This window comes from Apus apus, chromosome Z (assembly GCF_020740795.1).
Source record: "Apus apus isolate bApuApu2 chromosome Z, bApuApu2.pri.cur, whole genome shotgun sequence".
Classification (NCBI taxonomy): Eukaryota; Metazoa; Chordata; class Aves; order Apodiformes; family Apodidae; genus Apus; species Apus apus.
The window spans coordinates 11584083-11608321 of NC_067312.1; the positions used below are offsets into that span (position 1 = coordinate 11584083).

General features: G+C 43.8%; 1 protein-coding gene across 2 annotated transcripts in view; it reads right to left on the reverse strand.

Annotated features, from left to right (window-relative positions):
- The window catches only part of PDZD2 (PDZ domain containing 2), a 140624-nt gene that overhangs the window by 45752 nt on the left and 70633 nt on the right, over positions 1-24239 (reverse strand). The window contains exons 2-5 of one of the 2 annotated variants that reach the window (XM_051643160.1): positions 21727-22129; positions 8045-8187; positions 7240-7372; positions 4997-5161 (exon numbers count right to left, since the gene is read on the reverse strand). In XM_051643160.1, coding sequence (XP_051499120.1) covers positions 4997-5161; positions 7240-7372; positions 8045-8187; positions 21727-22129 — 844 coding nt within the window. The remainder of the gene's footprint in view (positions 1-4996; positions 5162-7239; positions 7373-8044; positions 8188-21726; positions 22130-24239) is intronic. The other variant, XM_051643161.1, reaches the window with a different exon arrangement.

Here is a 24239-nt window from a genome sequence, read left to right on the forward strand (position 1 = left end):
CAGATTCATGCGATGCATGTCCACACCTTCCCTTAGCCCCTGCCAGTGCCACCATCAGCCCACCACTGAACATGCCCCTGGCAACAAGATGAACTGCAATCACTTATTTTAATGTGATACAGGTTCTGGAAACAGTACAGGTCCCCAAGTATTTTGTAATTTTCTCTCGCCCAAATTCCTAACTATATTTACTCTAAAAATATGCATGTCCTCAGTCCTCCAGAGTCACTGCAGGACCCGGTATGTCTGCTCAGCTACAGCATGAGTGAAGGGCACTGCATGGGCACAAATCCACAGGTATGCTGGGCAAGACTGTACCACAGGAAGGTAGGGGGCTGGTAGACTTTCAACAAATGCAACATTTGCAGGTGAGCAGCAGCCCCAAGCCATGATAAAGTGCAGCAGGACTCTGCCCTCACCTGCTCCTTCCAAGGATGACGTGTCATGAGGCAGGATCTACAAACTTTTCCAGCCCTCACCATGAAAAGAAAACGAGTTATTAAACCTTTCTCCAGGACAAGGGCCGGCCACAGCCAAGCTTCGCTCCAGGCTCTTCACCTTCTTCCCCCATCAACTAAAGCATTTCAATGCAAAGCTGATTTCTGACAGCAAAAGCTCTTTCTTGCTCTTTTTCCAGCCGTGCAGTTCTGTTTGAGGAGTGAGTCATATTTCAGCAACCTCTTTTGAGACTGCAGTGCCCTAATGGGAACGAACGCTCAAGTCCTCCAAGTAATGAGGGTCCCTCCCCACGCTCTGCACACACTTAATTGTTGAGTTATGCTTCCTGTTCCTTCTCAATGCTAATGCTTTCTCTGAAAATCTCTACCAGGGAAGAACTTTTGACCCCGAGAGTGTTTTTAAACTTATGGCATTGTTATCCTCTTCCTTATTATGCTTGCATGGCTACAGGTAATTACATATGGATTCCCTGGTAAGACACAAAGGCTCACAACAGAAAATAACTGAACAGTCCTATGGCTCAGATAAAATATAAACATGGGGAATGGGAGGGGTAAACAAATGCACTTCTGCACATTCACAAAACACATTTGTTGCACTTCCAACCACATGCCTCGTGGGAAACACAAGTAGGTTTTGGCAAGGATAAGGAAACCCAGCTCATGCAAGAAACCTTTATCCAGAGACATCCTCTTTCTGCTACTTTTAGCAGGATCAAGACTTTGGTAGGTCATGGCCATCTCTGCACACAACATGTCCACAGCTCATGTGAAGGTATACAGCAGGCACTTAAGCTCAACACAAAATGATCAAACATGAGCAAAAGAGTTTCAGCATCCCACAGCAAAGGGGATACTGCCAGAGGTTGTTTCCCCAGGGGTTTGCCTATGTGGCTGGCTTGGGCATGGAGAGGCAAGTTGCCTCACTTCCCAGCTTCCCCCCAGCAGGCAGGGATAGCAAAGACCTCCTTTCCTCAATACAAAATTCCTCTTTTGTATAGTTCTACTCTGCATGGAATAGACTTGGCCTGGGGTCCTGCCTCCAGCATCATGAGCAGGAGATATCGAAGGGAGAGCAGAAGTTTAAGCCAAGTATAGAGGAATGGTCCCCAGGCTTTCCTCCCTGCCTGAGCAACTACAGATGCAAACCCATCGAAGCAGACAACCTTTTCTTTGTTGTATTTAGTAAATTTTTGGAATTTCAGCCTATTCATATGAAGCTCGTCACTGAAGTTGAACACTTCATAAGTAAAGTACTCAGATCACCATGTACTGAACAATATAGCACCAGCAGAAACAAACTTTTGAAACAACTCTGTCTGGGGACCCCAAATTAATCAGACACTTTGCAAATTCTTGGCAAACCTGCTTTCTCTTTAGAGTTCATTTCCCAGGTTGCTCCGTCAGCCAGCAATTCAGTGACAGATTCCATTTCAAGCAATAGAAATACTGGGAAAAGTAAATTAGAATTAAAAATAAATTGTCAAAGGCAAATACTATAACATCATCCTATTTCCTTTGACATAAATAATGACATTTTAAAATAGTCACGTCAATTGCACAAGGCAAAATATGGATTTGGGGCTAAAGTTTGAAATCCCCAAAGTGCCTCAGGACAATTTAACACAACAGAACCGTGTGGCCCTGTATTTTGTATCTAAAGTTAAGGAACATTTAGCCAAACTAGCTCTACAAGAAATGCACTTTAATGATATTAATGTAATTCTTTCTCTACCTGGTGGTACAAGTTCTAATAAAGTTAGAACTTTTAAGAGATGTTTAATGTTAAACAGGGCTTTACATAAGAAGAATGTGTAAAAAGGGAGGTCCAATTAAATTGTATTATGAAATTTTTATTAAGGAAACACAACAAGAGTTTTGTATCTCTTACAAGTGTTATTTCTTTTAAATTACAGTTTTCAGGTGTCACTACACTCTTCTGCTGTGTTCTGGGGAAGCTGATTTTCTTGTATTATAATTCCCTGGCTGGAAACACTGGAGCAGAACTTCAGAGTTTTAAAGAACTTCATCACAAAGAAAATTTTACATCCAGCCTGTAGAAGAGATTTCTTTAATTGTTTTTGGTTTGGTTTTGTGGGGTTTTTTTAGTTTTTCATAGAATTGTAGAGTAAGTCAGGTTGGAAGGGACCTTTGGGAGTCCCTGGTCCTGCTACCATCTCTAAGCAGAGACAGCTTAGTTCAGGTTCTAGGTCCAGCTGTGTTCTTAGTATCTACAAGGATGAAGACTTCAATACAAATGTTAGTTTCAAGTAATTATCTTTTCTGCCTGGCAGTGTCCCTGTGAAATCACACATGACTTCTCTGAACACCTCACAATGCACAGATGAGCTGCAAGAGGGTGTCTCTCTCAGGAGTGCCCAGCAGAGCTCCTGGAGATAACACTGATCCATTAATTAAAGCACTAATGGCAAGTCCATAAGGTCTATAAATTACGGTTCTCAATACTTGGAGTATCATTGAGAGAAGGAGCAGCAAAGAACAGTCATTTCCAAAGGAATTTTGCAACAATCCGTATGATCATACATATATATATATTAAATGAAATCATGTGATGTTTCACTTTGATACTGACCTTGAAATCAACTTCTAAGCTTTGCTATGAAAAATCACACCCCTCCCCATCTTGCTAGGTAGAAAGAACTAATGTGTGAAGTTTATATTTTCCATACATTTACCTTCTTACGTCCTGCTCAACAACTTATTAAATTACTCTGAATTACAACCTCTCCAACAAAAAAATAACAGAAACAGAGAAAAGAAGAAAAAAAATAATCTTCCTGCTATTCTTCTAATGTGTTTACTCAGACCTCTGTGATTTCCCCTTCATCCTCCAGCTATGCATTACAAAAGCACAGACCTCTTGCCACCAGGGGTGAGAGTGCCAGAGAGGCAGGCAAATCAAGCTGGCTCCCCATCAGGCTATCACCACTGCCAGCCACAGCAGCACAAGGAATGACATTGGGGCAGGAAGCAAACTCAGGTCCACGCCAAAGGGCCCAGGGCAGCCTCACATGGCTGGGACCTTGTGGTAGTGTGCACCTTGGCTAGCCCCAAGGGCTTACTGTTATGTTAATCTAGAAAGGAAATATTTAATAAAAAAAGGCATCGTTGAAAACCAGGCAGAGCCTTACTGGCAAGGCACAAGCAAACCAAGTGACAAATAACTCCTAGTGCTGTGATGGAAGAGTCACTGGAAATGCCAGGAAACTGCATCCTGAAGCCACTAAGTTTTGACAAAGCTGATTTTTATGTTTAAGTGTTGCTGAGCCACAGCCTCCTGAAAAACTACCAGCATTTGAAACATGATATATAGAAGAATTTAAAGTATTTTGTTAGCATCACGGTTTAAGGCCAGATAGCCAAAAGAATGCTTAGGTGCCCACTCAAGTTAGCACACAAACACTACATCGTCATCAGCATGCTAAGCATCCCTATTTATCTGTTTTTGCATTCTTCTCCCCAAATAGGCACCCTGGCACACAGAAGGGAAGACAGTACAGAAATAACAAAACTTGTCACAGTAAAGAGATATGCAAGAGAGGGAGCTGTTATAAGCACAGACTCAAAGGAAGTCAGAGTTAACAGGCAGGTATGAAGTGAGAACCAGCATCAGGTAGATTACAGTGCAAGACTCGTCCCAGGGAGCTGGCTTTTGCTCACAAGAGCATAAGAATACAAAATCAGAACAAATCACCAATCCAGTATCAAGCCTGAGTCGTCCAAAGGTTTAAGATATTTATTATAATTGCCACAGAAAAGATGTTGGGGAGAGGCAGGAAAAAAAAAAAAAAAGGATTAAAAGCTTCAAGTGAATCCACCTGCCTCCTCTTGCCAGAAAACCACCCTGCAAAAGCTCTTTAGAGTAGCAAACATCATTTTATTCTTTGTCTGTACAATACAACAGAGGCCCAGGACACTGATGAACAGAGAGCTGCTACATTACAAATAAATAACAATAATCCACCTAATCTCTGCTTAATGCAGCCCTGAAGGTAATGCAAGCAAGATTATCAACCAGCAGCATTTATTCAGCAGAACTTCAGTTACGGTTCACAGCCAGAAATTCATATCCCTCCCCCTAAAAGTGTCTGTTGGCTTCGACCGAGCAAATAAAATTTGAAGACTTGAACCATAAGCTGTGAAAGAAGTTTAGTCACAAAAGGAGAGGACAGAAGAGCGTATTGCTGCAGAAGTATTGCGAGAGACTGCATCAGATCCAAAAAAAGCAGTGGATGTGAGTGGAAGACAATCCGAAGCAGAGAGAAAAGCATGACTGCTACACGGCTTGGAGGACATGAGAGCTCCTGCTCCCCGTGCCGCTGCTTTGCTGCAGCGCAGTGGCAGAGATGGCAGACGCCGCAGCAGACGATATCCCCATTTCAGCTTGTCACCCATCTCCCGTGGGTGGGATCATCCCGTCCCGGGGGCCTGCTTCATGTCAGGCTGTAGGAGAATGTGACAGATGCAAACAGGCATCAAGGGAGAGAAAAAGAACGTCACACCAAAGCCACACTTACAGCAACCAGTGTTTCAGGAGACATATTCACTCCCTTCACATCTTCTTCTGGCTCTTCGTTTTCCTTATTGTCAGTGCAAGAGACAGAGTCCTGGACTGAGCAAGTGCTAAGCAAGTCTGGCAAACTGGTAGATGGATACTTCAGAAAATCCCCTTCAGCAGATTCCTACCCAAAAGACAACAAAATATGTTACATCACATGCAGAAAACCACCAAGGTCATGGTGAAACTGCTCCGTTTCACCCACCCAGTGAAAACTCCCTGGTAATGCTCGCCTCATTACATACTTTGTTTCCTCAAACTTCAATGGTCCAGTTATAAAAAGCAGACCTGGTTTTAAAATACATATACAGTAAACACAGGCCAATACATATCTTAAACATTTAGATGTGATAAAGGAGAATTTAAAAAAAAGCTTCCCCAGCGGCCTGTTTATCCCCATTCTGGGTTTATTAAATGTCACTGCAAGCACACTCAGAGTTTGCAGACCTCATTACTCGTTTCATTGCATCCCAAACCACACTTTGTGCTTCTGCTCCCTCCCTGTGGATGTTCCCTTCACACAATTATTTATCTACATGCCTAAGAATAACATGTCTACTTAGGAGAACATAATGCAAACTGACCCATAGATCCTCTACCAACTGAGTCCTGATGCCTCAGGATCTGGTTCCAGTCCTTGGCACATTTTCCAGGCAGCAAATACATGAATCGGCTGAAAGCAGCGGCCAGACAGGCTCTAATTTTATTCTTTTCAGAACAAATCCTGTGTTCAGAGCGCTCATCTGGACAAACTGTGAGGCTGCTTTCCCATACCAACAAAAAACACCCAGAGGGAGCTGATGGGGAACACTTCTCTTTACACCTTTTCTGAGACTGACTGAAACACAGCACAGGGCTGGGCTCCCCACCACTTGCCTTTCCAAGTCCTCCCCAGGCATGAAAACTCTCCAAGTGCACAGAGCGTGGGCCAAAATGATTCAATCTTGATCAGTAATGTGAAATTTTATGCTGAAAGCTTATTCAAAATAATTATTTTCATGCAGTCATCTCAGGCAAATAATTTTAAGGAGAAATGCATGCAGGCTACTGCCTTGCCTTTTGGCAGAGGGTCCAATTGTCTAAAGGAAATACAAAATGTACCTAGTTCAGGTCAGAGCATGTTGTTTATGATAAAAAATACCATGCTGTGATCCTACAGAAGGTCTTCAGTGAACTTGACTGTCTAACTGAAACCTAGACAAGTTATAGGCTCTCCACTTTGAATATGGTGGTATAGAGCATCTTCTTGATGCTCTTCTTGAAAAATGTGAACCTAAAGCATCCCAGGAAGTCCAACACCATCCAGAGATTAAACAAACAGAAACCTGCATTAGGTTGGCTGGGGAAATTTGAAGATGAAGCTAAAAAACTTCTTAAAAATACTGGCACTGTGGCCTGCTGACACAGTGTGCTCCACCTAGAGAGTTAGATTTATGAGCAGAGCCCCTTTGGCCCAAGAGATTCCTGCCACCATCCTGACATCCCTGATGGCCCCAGCCTGCAGGCAGGTCCTTCTTTTAGACCCTGGGTACTTCTGGTAGCTGGTCAGCTGCCCACCAAATGTCTGCATCAACCCAAGGAGGGGAGCAGCAGGCTGTGGTCCAGGGAGGAGTGCAAATGGGGGCAGGCAAGATTTTTTTAAAGAAAGGAAAAAACATTGTGCAATATCCTTCCCATCTCTCCTGTGATGAAAGCAGAATGAAGAGCTCTACTGATAAATGAGTTCCACTCTCATTTCCCTGAATTTTCATGCTCCTTTATCTGCAAGAGCTCCACTCCAAGCTATTAGCAAGGACAAAGTAAGGAACTCAAGCCAAGAGATCATCAAGAGACTTCAGGCACACAGACAGGACAAGAGATGAGAGCCACAGAGGCTAGGCAGGCAGGAAGCACAAGAGGCTGAAACAGCCTACTTTACTTATCATGTATTTTAAGCAAATGGTTTTGGCCAAAACTTAAGTAATGTCTGCATGAATAAATACAGGCTCATTTGCACACTGGACGACAGTGACAATACAAGCACATCCTTAAGTTGGTTGATTTGCCACAGATTTGTGGCAGCTACTGATATATCTCCCATAGCTGTGTTTTAAATTTAGGGGAGCAAATGTGCGTGTGACTCCCTATCAAAAACTCGCCCGTTCCACACAGTACTTGCACAAACTTTTGTGGTTCAGGAGACCACCGAGGAGAGGACCATACCTTGCTAGCAACCACCAGCTGCACCAGGCCAGCAGCTGAGCGAAGGAGGGCCACGGCATCCTGGTGGGAGAGCCCAACCAGTGACTGCCCGTTGATCATGAGGAGCTCATCGCCCGCCATCAGCCTGCCGTCCCTGCGGAAAGAGAGCGGGAAGGTGGAGCTGCAGGGCTGTCCTTCCCCAGTGCTGGGATGGGGAAGGCATGCAGTGAGATGCGGGGGTATGGAAAACATGTGACCGGGATGATGCTACGCTTGCATTGATCAGTCCAGTGTTATTTGCCCAAAAAGTGACTCAGAAAGGTGCCCCCAGGAAATAACTGTTACAACCAAAGCCATTTCAACCTCTTTGCAGGGCTAAGACCCCTCTGATTTTCTACTTGCCCCACCAGAGATGACTAGGTAGCAGCAACAAGCTCTATCTTTCCCCCATCAGGGAGCAGGGCCAGGGCTGGCAATGAGCACCCTGGGCTGCATAGCCCACATTCACTCACTGCCTACTCCATGGGAAAGGCCGATCTTCTGAAAAGGGACCTGGGGGAAAAAGTCCCACAAGCCATCAGGATCCTTGAGTTACTCTGCCATGGAGCAAGTGTTTTATCAGTCTGTACTTTTGGGCTAAACATTCCAAAAGGGGCTTCAGGGACCCACCACACAAACAAGTTTCTCCCCTAAAAACGCCACATTCCCACCTTCACATAGCGGAAGGGGAAAATCCCCCACGCCTGTCCCGTAAGTCTGGCTAACAGCGATGGCCACGAGTGCTCCATCACACCCTCGCCCATGAAGGCACCACTGGTCAGCTCACCTGTGTGCAGAGCCACCTTCCTCCACGTGGGTGACGATGATGCTGTGAGGGGACCGCTTCGACCCTCTGCCTCCTGTTATCTGGATTCCCAGCCCGTCCGTCCCCTTCAGGATGTGCATCCTCCATATGCGGCAACCTTCCCGCTGAGAGAAAACGTGCAGAGAGTCCTTGAATTTGGATTATGGACAGTGAGAGAGGGCTGGGAGGGTACAGGAGGGAGCTATTTAGCACCTTACTGCCCATCACCACACATCTGTATAGCTCAAGCTAGACGGGTGTTTTTCCTGAGCTTTGCTTTGTTAGCTGTGGTCGAAGTGAAGGAGGCAGAAAGGAGGATGCAGCACAGAGCAGGGCCAGCATGTGGAGGTTTCCTTGCGGGGCTGTTTGCAGCTTTTCTGAGCCACGCAGAGGGGCTGCTCTCAATGCCCTGATCCTTCCCGAAGCGACCAGTGGGCTCAAAGCCCTTCGCCAAAACCCAGAGATGAGCTGTGCAGGGCTGCAGAGGAGCAAGATGCTGTTCAAGGGGGACCTTGAACACCAGGTAGCGCAGCTGCTGTTGCAGCAGGGACCAGACTTGCATTAGGCAGCAGCGTTTCCATCTGCAGAGGGGTGTGCAGGACACAAGAAAATACCAGCTTCGGATTATCAGCTGCCAATCAAATATTATTTTAGTGGACAGCTGTTGTACAGACTGTAAATAATAATTTAACCACCAAAGAGAACAACTTTTCAATGTAAGCAAGGTAGTAAGCGATGTTTACGACACCTTTATTTTTTTTATTGTTATTATAAATATTAATCAAAAAAGTGCTTTACAAACTCTGGAGCAATCAAAAAATGCAATATAAACAATACTTGCCACGAGTTCTAGTTTAAGGATTAGGCACAAGGAAACAAAGTGTGGCAGATATTAGCAGAGCAAAAAAGGAAAGCAAGCAAGCAAGCAAGACATGTAAGGTGATTGCGAGGACTCTCTCAGAGAGAGGAAGAACCAGGACAACATAATTATGAGAAACCCTAGGAAGTTTTCAAGCTTGCAAGACAGCAAAATGCACAATCTGGAGGCAATTTTTAGGCCATGTGTTGTAGTCACTGGGCTCCAGGTCAGCTATTTCTGACTGGGTCTGTTCTGCACACAAGTAACGTTCTCACAGTAAGCAAACGCCCAAGTAGCAAAGATGATTAAAATTTCATGCCAAACTGTGAAGAGCATGTAGAAATTGCTGCTTGTTTCTGAGAAGGGAAACTGCTAAATATATCGACGAACCCAAGGGTTTTGGCAGCAACCTGCAAATTTTAGGCCAATGTTGTTTAGCAAAGCCTTTATTAAGTGAAGAAAATGTGCTTTTTTAAACCTGATCACTGGGGCCCTACGCTGAAACCTGCAATGCAAGATGAGTTTTTCAGATACAGGAACAAAAGAACAAAGCTGTCAGTATCTACATCAGTATCTTCAGAACAAAGTTGTTAATAATAATAATAATAATAATTAATAATAACAACAATAATAATAACAATAATAATAATATCGTAATAATAACAACAACAACAATAACAACGATAATAATGATGATGTTACACTGCTCCTAGACCACAGGTAGAAGAAACAGGAAAAACAAAGCAGGTGTCTAAGAGGTAACCCAAAAGCTGGAGCCTGAAAGCATATACACCTGTGGGTAATTTGTTAACTTGAAAGTCATGCACACAGGCAATTTCTCAACAGGTTTAACTGGGATCCTCAATGAAGTGGTAAAAGCCCTGTCTCCTGCTGATTAACAGGACATGTCAAGACAGAGAACACTTTGAGATAAATTAGAGTGATACATGAGACGCCGCATCAAATGCAGGGGCAAGAGTCAACTATATTTATCTACTTAAAACACAGAACTGAGCTACAGCATGAAAATGCTCCAGAGAGGTTTATTGCTATGAAGTACCTTGTACCCATAATAAAAACAGCGTAACAGAGAAGTACAATCTCTCTGCCTCCCCCACCAAAGCCCAGGCTGAAATTAGGACCATATATTCTCCTCACAAGATGCCACTCCGAGTGTCCCGTTGTTAAATCCGGTTTGGAAGCAGACCCTCCAATAAAGTGTAACAATGCAGTCATAAAATTCTGTTTAATCATTTGCAAAAGATTTTTGGAATGCAAATTACGCAAAAGGCCCACAACGTGCAGCGCCTAGCGTGCATTCCTCAGCCCTCCTCACTATCACACATCTTGTTAAAAAGAAATCCAGAATTTATTTTTAACTGACCTGCTCTCATATATTCCTTCACAGAGCAAAACACTTAATAGCAACAAATGGCAAGCCTCTGCTCCTCTTGATGCAAGTAACATCTTATTCCCCTTGAACTCCCACTGAAATCAAAAGCACTTGCAAAGTAAAGCATCACTCAGTCCAAACACAGATGGCAGAACCCAGCCACAATAAAGACAACTAAACCATTTGGCATGTACCCAAACACATATTTCGTTCACTCATTTTCAAATTACACGATCACCATCAGAAAAGCTGGGGAGGGACTTTTGACAAGGGAGTGTTTTGAGAGGACAAGGGGGAATGGATTAAAACTGGAGGAAGGGAGATTTTAGGTTAGACATTAGGAAAAAAATCTTCAGTGTGAGGATGGTGAGACACTGGAACAGGTTCCCAGGGAAGTTGTGAAAGCCCCATCCCTGGAAGCGTTCAAAGCCAGGTTGGATGGGGCTCTGAGCAACCTGATCTAGCGGGATGTGTCCCTGCCCATGCAGGAGAGTTGGAACTAGATTATCTTTAAGGTCTCTTCCAACTTGAACCCTTCTATGATTAAATTCCTGTATAAGAAAAGGCTGTGCTTCAGTCCCCACGGGTCAGCTGCATGCATTTCACAGGGAATAAACAACTCAGCATCGACTGGAAGTCAGATCCCTTTACTGTTCCTTCCCTCTTTTCATACAACATTCACAGCTCTTTATTTACCCATGTCCTAAAAAGCAAATGCCCCCCTCCCCTCAGACACATGTACCTCTGAGGTTTGTCACTCCAAAATTTCAAAAGCTTAGTATTAATAACTAGGCTTTGCTTGAAGCCTCTTGGAGAAAGGGGGTGTTCAGCAGAATCCCCTTCCCCTCTCCATAAAGCTGCTATCTCTTTTGCACAGAGCAGCCCAGGAAACTTCACAGCCAGCTCGGAAATGCTCCTGCTTTGAATGCGCATCTTACATGACTCCATCACAAGAAAGCCTAGTAGTAAAGCTCCGTGCCAATTTGAAGGATTTGTAAATGTATTCAAATTTTACCTAAAACCAGTTTTCTTGAGTTATTGGAGATTCCCAGTTGCAACAACACAAATTCTAAATAGGAAAGGAAAGGGGAAGGGAGGGAGGGAGAAAGAGAGAAAGAGAGAGAGAAAGAGAGAGAGAGAGAGAGAAAGAGAGAAAGAGAGAAAGAGAGAAAGAGAGAAAGAGAGAAAGAGAGAAAGAGAGAAAGAGAGAAAGAGAGAAAGAGAGAAAGAGAGAAAGAGAGAAAGAGAGAAAGAGAGAAAGAGAGAAAGAGAGAAAGAGAGAAAGAGAGAAAGAAAGAAAGAAAGAAAGAAAGAAAGAAAGAAAGAAAGAAAGAAAGAAAGAAAGAAAGAACACTGAGTGATGAATGTCTTCAATTTTGAATTTTTTAAAGGATCATATTTTCAATATTTCCTTCATAAACAAAAATACTACAAGCACACTTAGTCTTTAAGATAAAGCTAGGATTCTGATGTATTCACTCTGCTCCAGAGACATCTACTACCCAAGGGTTTCCAGGCCTGATGTCACTGTCTTCAGGGCCCACATAATCCTTTCCCAGAGGAGGATGAGTTTAACTCCTGACTGGTCTCTTCTGATCAGGTGCACAATTCTGCTGTCTGCTTGCCTGCTGTCAATTTCATATTCCTACTAGCATCTGAACTTTTCCATCCTATCAGGATAATTCTCATAGCTTCTTTTATACATCACTCAGAATAATCCCTGCAGCTTCATATATAAGTGACACAATAAATCTGTATTTGGACCCTCAGCTCTCAGTGCAAAAACATTTCATGTCTAAAGCAGGGATCTGCTGGTGTTGGGCCATCCAGGTATCTCAAACTCCAGGCATCGTGAGGAAGGACAGAGAGAGAGGCACTACCAGCTCCTGCTGCAGACCAGCCTGTATCCCTCAACTGCCCTTAACCAAAGGCAGGTCACAGTCATGAAGTTCAAAACTGGAGAACCTAAGTGCAAAGGCCTCACTAGATAAGGAAGGCTGCTTACCTCTGCATGACAGTCCACAGAATTTTGTGAGATTCACCTGACATTTGGCCAAGATGGACACTCAGAAAGATATCTGTGCTTGCTTTTGAGAGCGTGAAAGAAATAAGAAGTCAAAATTACCACTTTGGGATTTGCTCCCCATCTCCTGGGAGCAAATGTTAACTCTGCTCAGATCTGTCTCAAGGACTTTACTTGTAAAGCCAGTGCAGCAGCAGACCTGCCTATGCAAAGAGACTCTGGATTTCCCACTATGGAAGGGTTTCATGGATCAACCTTTGTCCAAGATGGTCTCTGAGGAGGAGATGGTTCTGGGTCATCTCTTGAAGTCCCTTCCAGACCTACATTTACTTCCCTCACTTCTGTGAACACTCCTACAGCAAGAAGAAACACAAGTGGTCAAGTCAGGCTGCAGCTGGACGTTTAATTCTTGTCCTCTGCAGTTACATCATTCTTAGGTGACTCAACTTTCCTCCTAACTTGACTCTCTCGGGCAGGCAGCCCTTTGGACCAGATTTTTCCCCTTGCAGCTGACCAACTTCAAAGTGCCTAAGCTACAAATAATTAATATGTTTTTAGAGAAAGTATGAATATTCTACTTGGACTAATTGCAAGCAAAAAGAAAAAATAAATATTAAAAAATGGGTCGTCTTATGTAACAGGCTGCAAGTGAGGATGGAGAATACAGCTGGCAGCTTCAAGTGGGTCCCCGTGGGCCGTCTTTCTCCACCATGAAGCCATTGTACATCAGGCAGCCTCTGTTCAGGGTGAGCCTACATCTGGAATAAAGGAGTAGTGTGCTGCAGACCAGAAAGGGAGCACGCTGCCAGCGCGACCTGGGGAAGCGCGCCTTTGGCTTGCTCCAAGTGCATACCATCAAACGCTCCATTTCATAAGCACATCATTAATAAAACAAAAAGGAACATTTTTCCTCGGAGTGTTGAGGGAAAACAGATAGATAGATAGATAGATAGATAGATAGATAGATAGATAGATAGATAGATAGATAGATAGATAAAGAGACGCAGGAGCCGTTCTTCCCCACCCTCCATTTTCTCTCGCCAGCTAATTGCAGGGAAGTTTAAAGGGGTTTGACTGATTTTGACTGCGCCGTGTTCAAGAAGCTGCAAATCTACATGTACAAAGGCAAAACTGCTTTGAAATCTTGTATTAAAGAAAAGCTTGGCAGGAGCAAGGTGTAAACAAATGGAAAACAGAGATGCGGTAAGTAGTTAAAAAGCCAGACGGTAAAATGGAAAATGTAAAATAGTTGTCTACAGAAAAGCACTTTCTGTCACACCAACAATTCAGCTGAGCCTGCTGTAAATATGTAACAATTTTTAAATAAAAACAGAGATAAGCCCTGATGAGAATACCAATAACCACGCCAGGCCTGTATGCACACACAGACTGTCACTGGTCCTAGCACAGCCCTGGGATGTCTCCCTCCCTCCACATTTCAATGTGGGTTTTTCACCGTCTCCCTGCACAGAACAATTCCCACAGGTTTTCCCCGTAGAAGCAGTAGAAGCAAACAGAGAGCTCCTCCTCACTGGTCATGAAGCTGCTTTGGAAATATGACAGTGAAGAGGAAGTTGTAAGTTTCATGCATTAAAAAATACAGTGATAATAGGCTTGATCGGAGCTGGCAGCCAACGTGCTGACCACAGCCAGCTGAAAAGCAGGACAAAACCAGCACAAAATCTCCCAAACATAAATGCATTATGTTCAGGTCAGCATAAAAGCAATTGTCTTCAAGCAATGACCAGCACAGCATCCTCCTGTACAGGGACAAGGAGCATATCAGTACACTCCTCCCTAGCATTCATCACTCATGTGGGGTAAGTTAAACGCACTGCTTCCAGATGCCTGCCCCACCTTGGGTCAAATCATGCCTCCTTCCATTATCCCCATTCCTCAGGAGGCAGGTGGGAGAGGCAGATGGATTGGTAGCTGGGGAATCAACTTGCATGATCACATACCAGGGGAGTAGCTCAAACACATCCATCTCAAGATACAGAAGAAAGCCATCACTCTTCACATCACAGACATTAGTGTGAATTACTCAGTCCCAGAAAATCATGCCAAAATCTGATTTTTGCAGATTCTTAACAAAGCAATTATTTCATCAGTGGATAATGAGTATATTTTTCATCTATTTCAACCAGGTTATTTTTAAGGCTGATCTGACAGCGGGACTCATGCTTTCATCTGCTACCTTGGGTTTTGTTTTCATTGTTCTACAAGCAAGCTAAACAATTCAAACACAAATCAAAAGCGGAGTAAAAAAAAATAAAATCTAAATACCTTTATGAACAAATTATTCCAAGACCACAGCTCTTCCCCCACTCCTACTGCACATTAAAGTTTCTCAGCACTTGAGCCTGGCTAAGAAGCCTTCGGCTTCTACTTTCAGATAAGGCAAGCCATGCAGTGGGAATCTCCTATGCTACTTGAAAGAGAGGAAAAAATAAAACCCAAAACCCAAGTAGCCCTTAATACCAATTATACTGTGTTGACCATGTGAACTTCCCACGTTCTTGAAGCAGGCAGGAGCCAGCAGCACAGACTCAACTGCAATTCCATTCAGGTGTCCACTGCTGATGTAACAAGTCGCCTTGTTTGGGTAAACAGCCGCCAGACACTTGGCATCTCTTCACTGAAATGTGAGTGCTTTCCCAAAGGAAAGACAAGCATCCTAGGGGATAACGCCTAGGGAACAGTCAAAAGAAAAAGCATACTCCCCCTTAAACACAAACACATAATTAAAATACAAAAGCAAAACAAACACAACAAACCCACACACAACAGGCATCACAGCAGAAGGGATAAAAATTCTGTCACTTAAAGCAGACGGGTCCCCAGGGATCCATGTCCCCAGACAGGCTGATTGTTGACATCATTTCCTTGGGAAGGGCTTTAAACATTTTATCAGCCATTGCAAGCACCTGAACTACATCATCACCCCTTACAAAAACATGATGGAGTGATTTGTTATCCTGAGCCATTACCATCTGGATCACTTCTCCCTGGGCTGCTCCCCTCTTGCCATCAACTGAAGCTTTATTGCCAGATCAGCCAAAGGATTTCTCAGCTATCCCTGACCCTGGAGAATTTTGACACAGCAACTCCATCTGTGGAGTTCAGGCTTTTAAGGGTTACAAGGTGTTTGTGTTCCCTCGAATATCTTGCCCAGTCTTATTCTCTAGTTGGGCAATTGGGAACGGTAGGTGGGTTAGTTTGCATTTCTCTGGAAAAATACTCACTGACTGCAGAAGATTTAAGCCTGTCCTAGAGTAAGTCACCATGCTCCCATGTAAATTAAAAAAGGGTGTCTCATGGGGACTGGTATTACATCTGTCTGCATTAGGAATCCTTTGGGTTTGCTCAGTGGTTTCAGCATCCCACCTCAAAAATTAAGTGTACGTAGCTTTTCTATCCTGACTAACACCTGAAACATTACAGCACCTAAGCAAACAGCATAGCCTATTTTTAGGCATGTCCTTTTTGGTTTCAAACATTCCCACTTAGTGATTCAAACATAAAATGGTGTGAACTTACATTTCAGCTAAAGCCAGTCCTTTGCATTCCAGTGGTGAGTTTGCTGTATCTTTAATACCATTTGTGAAACAAAAAAAAAAACACTTTATGTGTAGGTGGGAAATGCTTTCATACTGGTGCTCTCACCTAGAGTTTGTGATAGCTGAGCATGGCTGAGACCTTCTGTAGCACAGCCTCATGCATATCTGTACTGCCTTTGAGGGCAGCTCATTTCCAAGAGTCAGGACCCTGTTTCAAGATGACACATTAAAACTAACTCATTACAACTTATCCATGAACAGACTAGCTCCATGCCCAACCCCCCATCACACCCTTGAAAAATTCAATCCAAAAACAGAATAAAAGGACAGATTGCTATTCAAAATTTAAATCTACGGCTACCACAACTGTAGCTATCACTTAAATCACAGCAGAGAAAGGCAAAACCTTGTCAGTTGAAAAAATTTGGCAGCGAGTGAGACTTAACCCTGGAATGTTGTGACAACAGTTGTTTTATGGCAAGGTGGAACATAATTGGCAGCATAAAAAAATTAACTAATTTAATGACGAGTTACATCAAAGCACTTCCTAAAACCTCACGCACAATCAAGGCCAAGTTTTGTCAGTGCTGTACAGCTACAATTAAAAGACAGCCCCTGTCCCTAAGAGAGTTTACGACGCAAAACAGGAAAGAGAGAGGGAAGATGTGTTTATCACAGTGCACATTAAAACTTGAAGTCAGTAGATAGCCTCAGGATTCATGTTAATGAAAGTTGGAAGCCAACACAACAGATAAAAAGAAGTTAAGAACAGAAAGAGTCTGAGGAAGGCCTTTATATGAGTAAAGGTGTCTACATTAAAAACTAGAGGTTTTTTATGTCTAAAACATTCAACATACAAAAGTCACATAAAAGCCTTCATTAAACAATAATCGCTGCTTAGGTTGCCAAAAAAAACTTGATGTAAAGCAACTTAGCTTTAGTAGCTTCAGTGGAGTACCTTGCTCACAGCAAGGTATTCATTTTGGGACAGATACTGGATGAGATTTATTTTTATTTTTTTCTCCATCATGTTTAAAAAAAAAAAAAAGTAAAATGCTTAAAGTACATCATTTCAAACCTCGTTTTTTGATTCCTGTAACGTGCCATTAGTTTTCCTCTTCTGCTTGGCAAGATAAGGAACATTTCCCATTCACCAAAATGCAAGGCAAGCCTGGCATTTACCAATGCTAATTGGTAAATATTACTATAAAAAGGCTGTCAGCCTTTCCTAACTACAAAGCAAAATGCAATTCAAAAGCATTCATCCCTTCCCAAGACATGCCATCTCAGTAAGAAAGCAGTAACGGGCCGGAACATGGAAGAAAGTCGCTGATACAACAAACCCGAGTGCCCTGCAGTTGCAGTGATACAATATGAAGTGCTAACTGGCAAAGCCCTGGCTGGTCTTTTACGTACATGCACGTCTGTGTGCACCTGCGCACACACTCAGGAGTCTGGAAAGGGCTGTGGTTGATGCAAACTAGGCTCAGTTGGTCTGTAAAAGACCAAAACTGGCCAGGCATGCTGCTCTGGCAGCTGAGACCCACAGCAGCCTAACTGGAGTTAACAACATGGAGCCAAGATCTTGAAGCACAACTACAACCTCCACCAAAAACCTCCGTGAGACAAGGCATTAATATCCCCTTGTCTCCTCCTCCTCCCTTTTTTAATAAATGGTAAGCCAATTTCACTAAACCACCTGACACATCCTACAGGGCCACCAGAAGCTGACTTGTTTCTGTTCTGGAAAGGCAGCCCACCACAGCCCCAGTGCTACAACCAGCTTGGGAGACCTGGTGCACACCCTGAGCTCTTTCTATGCCATGTATTCCTCCTAATTGAGAAACGTCCAAATGCAGAGTCCCAGCCCTCTTCACTTGCCTTCCTCTGCTGTTAAAACACTTTAACTCTGTCCTCCTTTACACCATTTCCATGCGTGACTGCTAAATTTGGATATGGATTCCAATCCCCTCATTATCCAGATGCTTATACAGAAACAAGAGGATTCAAAGAGGTTCTGGGGGTGTCCTGTTTTTTTATTGTAATGGTTGGTGTTACAAAGACTTTCCACAGCATTCTCCTGGGGCTGGAGGAAGCTAAGGAGGCCAGTCCACTCTGGTACACTTCATCTCCATCCGAGCTTCTTCTGGTTTCATTGACAAAAGCCTCCTGTCGTGCCAGTGAGATCTGATTAAGTTCAAGTAACTACATGCCGACCCTTTAACTTGTAACCCTGGTCCTGGCAATCCCCACAGTCCTACCTCTCATCCATGCCCATGCCAGCTGCACCTGGCCACTTCTGGGTACTCCTTAGCAGCTGAAAAGCTAAGGAAGCAGTCCACAGCTCTAACAAAAACACCATGATGGAGAAACTGAGAACAAAATTGAGGGATTCTGTCCTACCAGTAAACACGGCAAAATCAAAAACTTAATATATTTTGAGGAAACCTCACGGTTTCTTTATCATTTTTCAGATGAGTCCAGCAGTCCCTCCTCATACCCCCCCTTTAATCTGTGTCTTTATAATTACCAGCCCACAAAACACTGCCCTGTCTCAGGCCACTGAATAGAAGTTGTAAAATTTGATTTCTGTATTTAAGCTCCCCAGTCGTCCCAGGATGTGATGGACCATTACTCCAGCCCCGAGACTGCCTGTTCTTAAATCACTGACCATGACTCCCGCTGCAGCTAGACTGGGTCCTCTCCAAGGTCAGGTCTGGTTCCCAGACCTTCAAGATCTTCCTGCCAGGCAGATACTGTTTTGCTGCTTTGAATCCCCACACTTCAAAGGACACTTAGGTTCACCCTGAAAATATTGCAGCATAACATAACCACCTGTAAACATTAAATGCTGCCTGCTAATTGACAGGTACAATACTTACAGAGGGTTACACACCAGCAAACAGCCTGGCAGATTTGTTTATACATAGCGATAGCAATGCCAAGTGCTCAGGAAAGACAGACCAAGATCTGGGAGATGAAAGCAAGCCTGAAGAAGGGGACTGACACACGCACACAAACCAGTAACACAGGAATCTCCTGGCAGGTTCACTTGACAAACAGTATTTGTCTCGCCTCTCATTTCACAATTCAGCATTGCTGTTACTAGCAGCATGCAGCAAGAAAATGGGAGAACAACCCCAGGCTTGTGGGACAGCAGGTAGGTACCCTGACAGCAAACAACACCAAAGACAAGTGGATGCCTCAAAAGCACTTCCAGCGTAACACCCTCAAGACATCAGCTGTGGGCTAGCCACTGGCTTTGGTACAGCAGCAGCTGAAGACATGCAAATTCAACCCAAACTCTTCTCCCCTCTTTTAATTCCAATGTCTCCAAGCTAACTTCCTACAGGGATAACAAAGATACTTTCCTGGACTCCATATTCCAGTTTCAGTCATTTTCCAAAATGAGTCCTGGGATAGAGGAGGGGGAAGGAGTGTTGGGGAGGACCAATGAGGTCCTGCTGCAGCTGCACTGATCGGCTTCTCAAAGCCTTTCCTCCCACCCACAGCTGACCTCCAGCCTGCCCCAGGCTGGCTCTCATCCTCTCAAAGTGAATAAAGTGCTCCCCAAAGGCGCAGGGCTGACAGCCCTGGATATTCAATTAGTCGACGTGTGGAGGAGACGGCGAGCTCGGGACGGGCAGCAGGGATGGAGACGCTTTCCCTGCAGAGAGGGTGCCCTGCCAATGCACTGTGTCCCCGCTCGGGAGGGGATAACTCATCCCACAGCTACAAGACATTTGGCTCATGCTTTGAAGCCTGGAAGGAGGCAGCAACTTCTGACATGACGTCCTGGATGCTGTTTTCAAAAGGCTCCTGACGGGGCTGGATCTCACGTCCCTGAGTGCCAGGTCACGCTTTGAAAATGGAGCTGGAAGTGAGGTTTGAGGCTCCCAAGTATCTCTCTCCCTTCACTTTGTTTTTTTCTTATTTTTTTTTAACAGAACTCAATTTTAAAAATTTTATTCACCGACACTATTCAGTACTTATTAAGAAACCTAATTAAGCCACTCATTACTCTGAAAGCAGCTACCCAGCGATGCTGAAGTGATGACCTTCTATAAGCCCCCTCCCTCTTTCAAAAGCAATGGATGAGCAAGGCATGATATTTGGGCTACAGCTATTCAGATTTCTTCTCATTCAGATGTTAGTAAAATTTAATTAATAGTGACACACACACAGAGGTCACATCTCTAAGCAAAATATTAAAGAAGGGGGGATTAAAAGAGAGAGAAGCAATTTTACTAAATGACTGTGCCTCCCAACAGGCTCCATAACAGATAAACCACAACTGAGCAGATTACAGCTCTTAAAATTTCCAGTGACTCAACTATGCTTACACATTTTGCAAAGCCACCTTTTATGTGCTTCACATTAAAACTGTATTTATTGCTCATATTGATACATATATGTTCTGAATTTAACAAATTACTTCTCAGTCCAAAAGTACTCAAAACATCAAGGTAACACTAGCATGAGATGGCTCTGAATCAAACATTTTTTTTAAAATATGTATTTTTTGACTTCCCAGTTCCTCAGACTAAAACTCTTGTTTATCTTCATTTATAACTTGTGTTTAATTAGACATCTTCAGAACAGATTCAAGAAGTTTTTATATGGACCAAAGCTTTCAAAATCCTGAAGGATGTATTTATTGATTTTTAAACTTTTAATGTTTGGTAGGCGTGGGTTTTTTTCTTCAGAAATATTGCAATTAGGAGGCTTGCAAGAACAGTATACAAATAACCTCCCTGTCTTGAAAATACAACATGTCTTACTGATGGGAAGGGCAAGATTTCTCAATGATGCTTCTTTAAGAGCAGCATTTTTAAAAATTGGTTTTAGCCCCTCCAATGTACTTTAAGTTAAATCAGTTTAACTTAATAACCACCACCCTGCAGTAGTATCAGGGAGCACTGATTCAGAGGACACATTTAAACCCATGCTTTCCTCAACAGAACTTAGTGATGAGATGTCCACTCATATTCCTCTGTTACCAGCTTTGAAGTCTTAAAACCAAAACCAGCTGCTGCAGCAAGCCTCAAGCCCAACACAGCAGTGTTCATCTGTTTATAGTATCAGAGTCTCTGGAAAGATTAGCAGACAGCTCTTCTGGTGATAGATGCATACTGAAACCTGATCGAGGTGTGGGTTATTTTTCTCCATTCAGCAATGCTGCAATTCTAGCCAGGCAACAAACCCCAAGATCTCCATTAGGATCAAGAGAGAAGCAATGAAAGTCTCAATCCCACTGTTGTCCCAAACATTAACAAATTGTCCATCTCATCAACTTGTAGCAAAATTCACAGTAACTTCCTTGTGGTCCCTGAACACTGGCCAAACACGTTTTGTATCACAAATAAATGAACTGTGGTCTGGTACAACAAAAAGGGAAGCTTCAATTCCAATGTTAACATGAGCTTTAAGGTGCTGTAAAGCTCAGACAGAGCTAAATATGAAGCCCCAAAGGACAGAACAACCATCTCCCACTGACACCTCCTGCCCCAGTGTCCTAAGGTCATCAGTTGTCTCAACAGAAGAAACCCTGAGGCTAATCCTGGCACATCAACAACCTAAGAACCTTCCCCTTCATCACAGAAGGAGCATGACAAGAGGCTTCTCACACTTATTATTTAACTCTTTAATCCTTCTGCCTCCCTGTTTTGGACCCCATCCCACAGCTGGGTACCCCAGCAGCTTGAGTTGTCTTCAAGAAGATCAGCTAAGGGATGGAGCACTGAAACCAGGGAAACCACACAAGAAATGCCCTCAGTTCGTTGGCATGGCTGCTGCTTGCTTCTCTAGAAAAACCCAAAGCACACCTACCTGGGCAGACTGGTCGCCAATGTCCGGCACGCTGCCATCCGACAGCTGGCAGCGGTACTGTCCCCCTGTGCCCTGAAGCTGCTCTTCCCCGTTGCTTTCTGCTCCGGAGGTCTCTGGCTGCGCGACCTCCACCTCCATTGGAGTGCAGTGCCCATTCCCATGCTCCGAGACCGGCTTTTCTTTGTTGTCCTTGCTGCCTGGTGTTCTGGTGATGACCCCGAACTTCCTGGTCCTTTTCCCATTTTGAGCAGGTCTGTCGCTGGGTTCGGGGCTGGGTTTGGCTTTGGGGTCGCAGCTGTTGCTGTTGTTGCCGTTGGAAGGAGGAAGAGGGGCTTTGCGCTTGATGCGGCGCAACATGATCAGGTAGATGAAGCCGCCATTCCAGCACTGCTCGGCCAGGTAACTGCAAAGAAAAGGGATGTGCAGGGATTACCAACAGCTCACCCTGCAGGGCCTGCATCCCGCCCCATCACCCCAGCGTGCTGTTCCCCAGGCTGCTTGTGCGCCCTCTCAGGCGGGCTGATTAACGGACGTGTGGATGCATGAGGACGCCTTGAGGGATCAGCAAATGGTCTCGTTCTTCAGTATTACAGTAAAATAATATCAGGAATAGCACTGGGAATAATAACAGTCCTACCAGCCATCCAGGCTGATCCCACTGCAGCGTAATTCAACAACTGGTAAATGCTACCCAATGGGTTCCCTTCACCCTGACCTCCAGACACACGTCACAGCAACATGGAAAGGTGGAGAAAGCAAAGCAAAGCAGAGTGCTTCTAGTAGGATATGAAAATAAACAAATAACTTTAAAAAAAAAAAAATCAGCCCATAGAGATTCTGCATCTGAAATGAGCCTCCTTAATGAAACTAATATTCTGCTTTGGCGTACATACACGCTTTGAAGACCCAAGGGGGGGAAAGAAAAGTCAGCTGCTGGGATAAGCAGGCATAGGGCAAATGGCCTCAGTACAGTGAAGAGTGGCACTATAAGGCATCCTGGCTCCTGTAAAGGGACATCAAAATATGGTGGGTTTCCTTTACAGTAAGCAAATTCCAATGGAAGCAAGAGCCCAGGGGTTCTCAGTTTTGCAAGGGGCAGCCACCAGGCTGTTGTACCAGAGCAAAACATTGCCTCCCCTTCCAAAGTCTCTGGACATGCCTTGAAGAATTAAACATTTCTGCTTCAAGAAAATACTTGGTGACCTTACAGAAACTGCACCCATTGATACAAAAGGGGAATCTAACTTCATGCCTCTTTTGGGAAAGGATATACCTCAACCCAAATTCTTGAAATATTTGGGTTCTGAGCCAAGGGTGTAACCAACTGAGAGCACAAACAAGCTGGAATTTGTACTTAGCAGGTTTGTATGTGCCCTTTCACACTAATTTAGGCCCCAAAATATACTGCATTTCTCACTAGTGAACACAGCAAGAACTTCCCAGAGCATCAAACAAACTTCTGCTGCAACTGCAATGAACTCTTCACTAATATGGAGCAGTTGCTCAGCCTACAGCTATCAGAGATGAGAAACTAGGTGTGGAGTTGAACCATAAAAGTTCCTAAAAAGAATACCACAACACTTGTGGTTGAGAGAGGTGGAGCAACTCAGGAGTCTTTCACCAATTTTTTTTTTCCTCCTTGGTGCCTGTAGCCACCTTTCTGAAAAGTCATTCAGCCTTAATTACAACCCCTCAAAGTTATTCCTGCACAGAAGTGACTTAATGGCAAAACAGGAAAAGTGGCTATGATAACCTCCAAAGCAAACTTCTGCACAGAGGAGTAAGGAAAGCACTCTCTATTATTCCGGCTGGAAATAACACCATGGGTGTCTGTTTCTGTCTAGGACATGAGATGATAGTATCAGTCCTCCTCTTCCCAAAGCTTAGACGTCCCCACAGATGATGTCAACATTCAAATCTCTTCTATTTAATGAGGAAGACTGATGTCCAAATGAATACAAGAACTATATAACCTTAAAAGCAGCCCTGGAGAAACAGAGGGGAAGGACAAGTATGTTGGCTGTGTCAGATTTCCCCAATGAATATAAAATGCACTCAACTCCCTGGACAGTCCACTCAGCAATGTTCACCAGGCAAGTATTTTTTTATTTTTTTCTTTTTCTTTTTTAAACATTTTAAGAGTACTTAACTAAAGCCCTAATATCATCTTTTTCAAAATGGCTGAAAGCAGAGAGCAGACAAGTCCTGCTGGATGGAAAGTCTCTACAGACGAGGTGAGTTATCTGGGTGACCACGAGATGAGACTGGGCTCAAGGAGCACCCAGGGCTAGCAGGACCTGAAGATTTAGCCAAAAAAAAAAAGATTACAGAACTAAGACGGAAGTATTTTTTATTATCAAGTTAAAAGAAAAATTCTTTTAATCAACAGAAAAGGGGTAGTTCTGTTCCAGATACAATACAGACGGCCTGTTTTTCACATTTATCTTTCAACTCAAATTTCAAGGCAGCCAGTAAAGTTAATTAAAATTCATGACTTTTGCTTGCAGCAATAC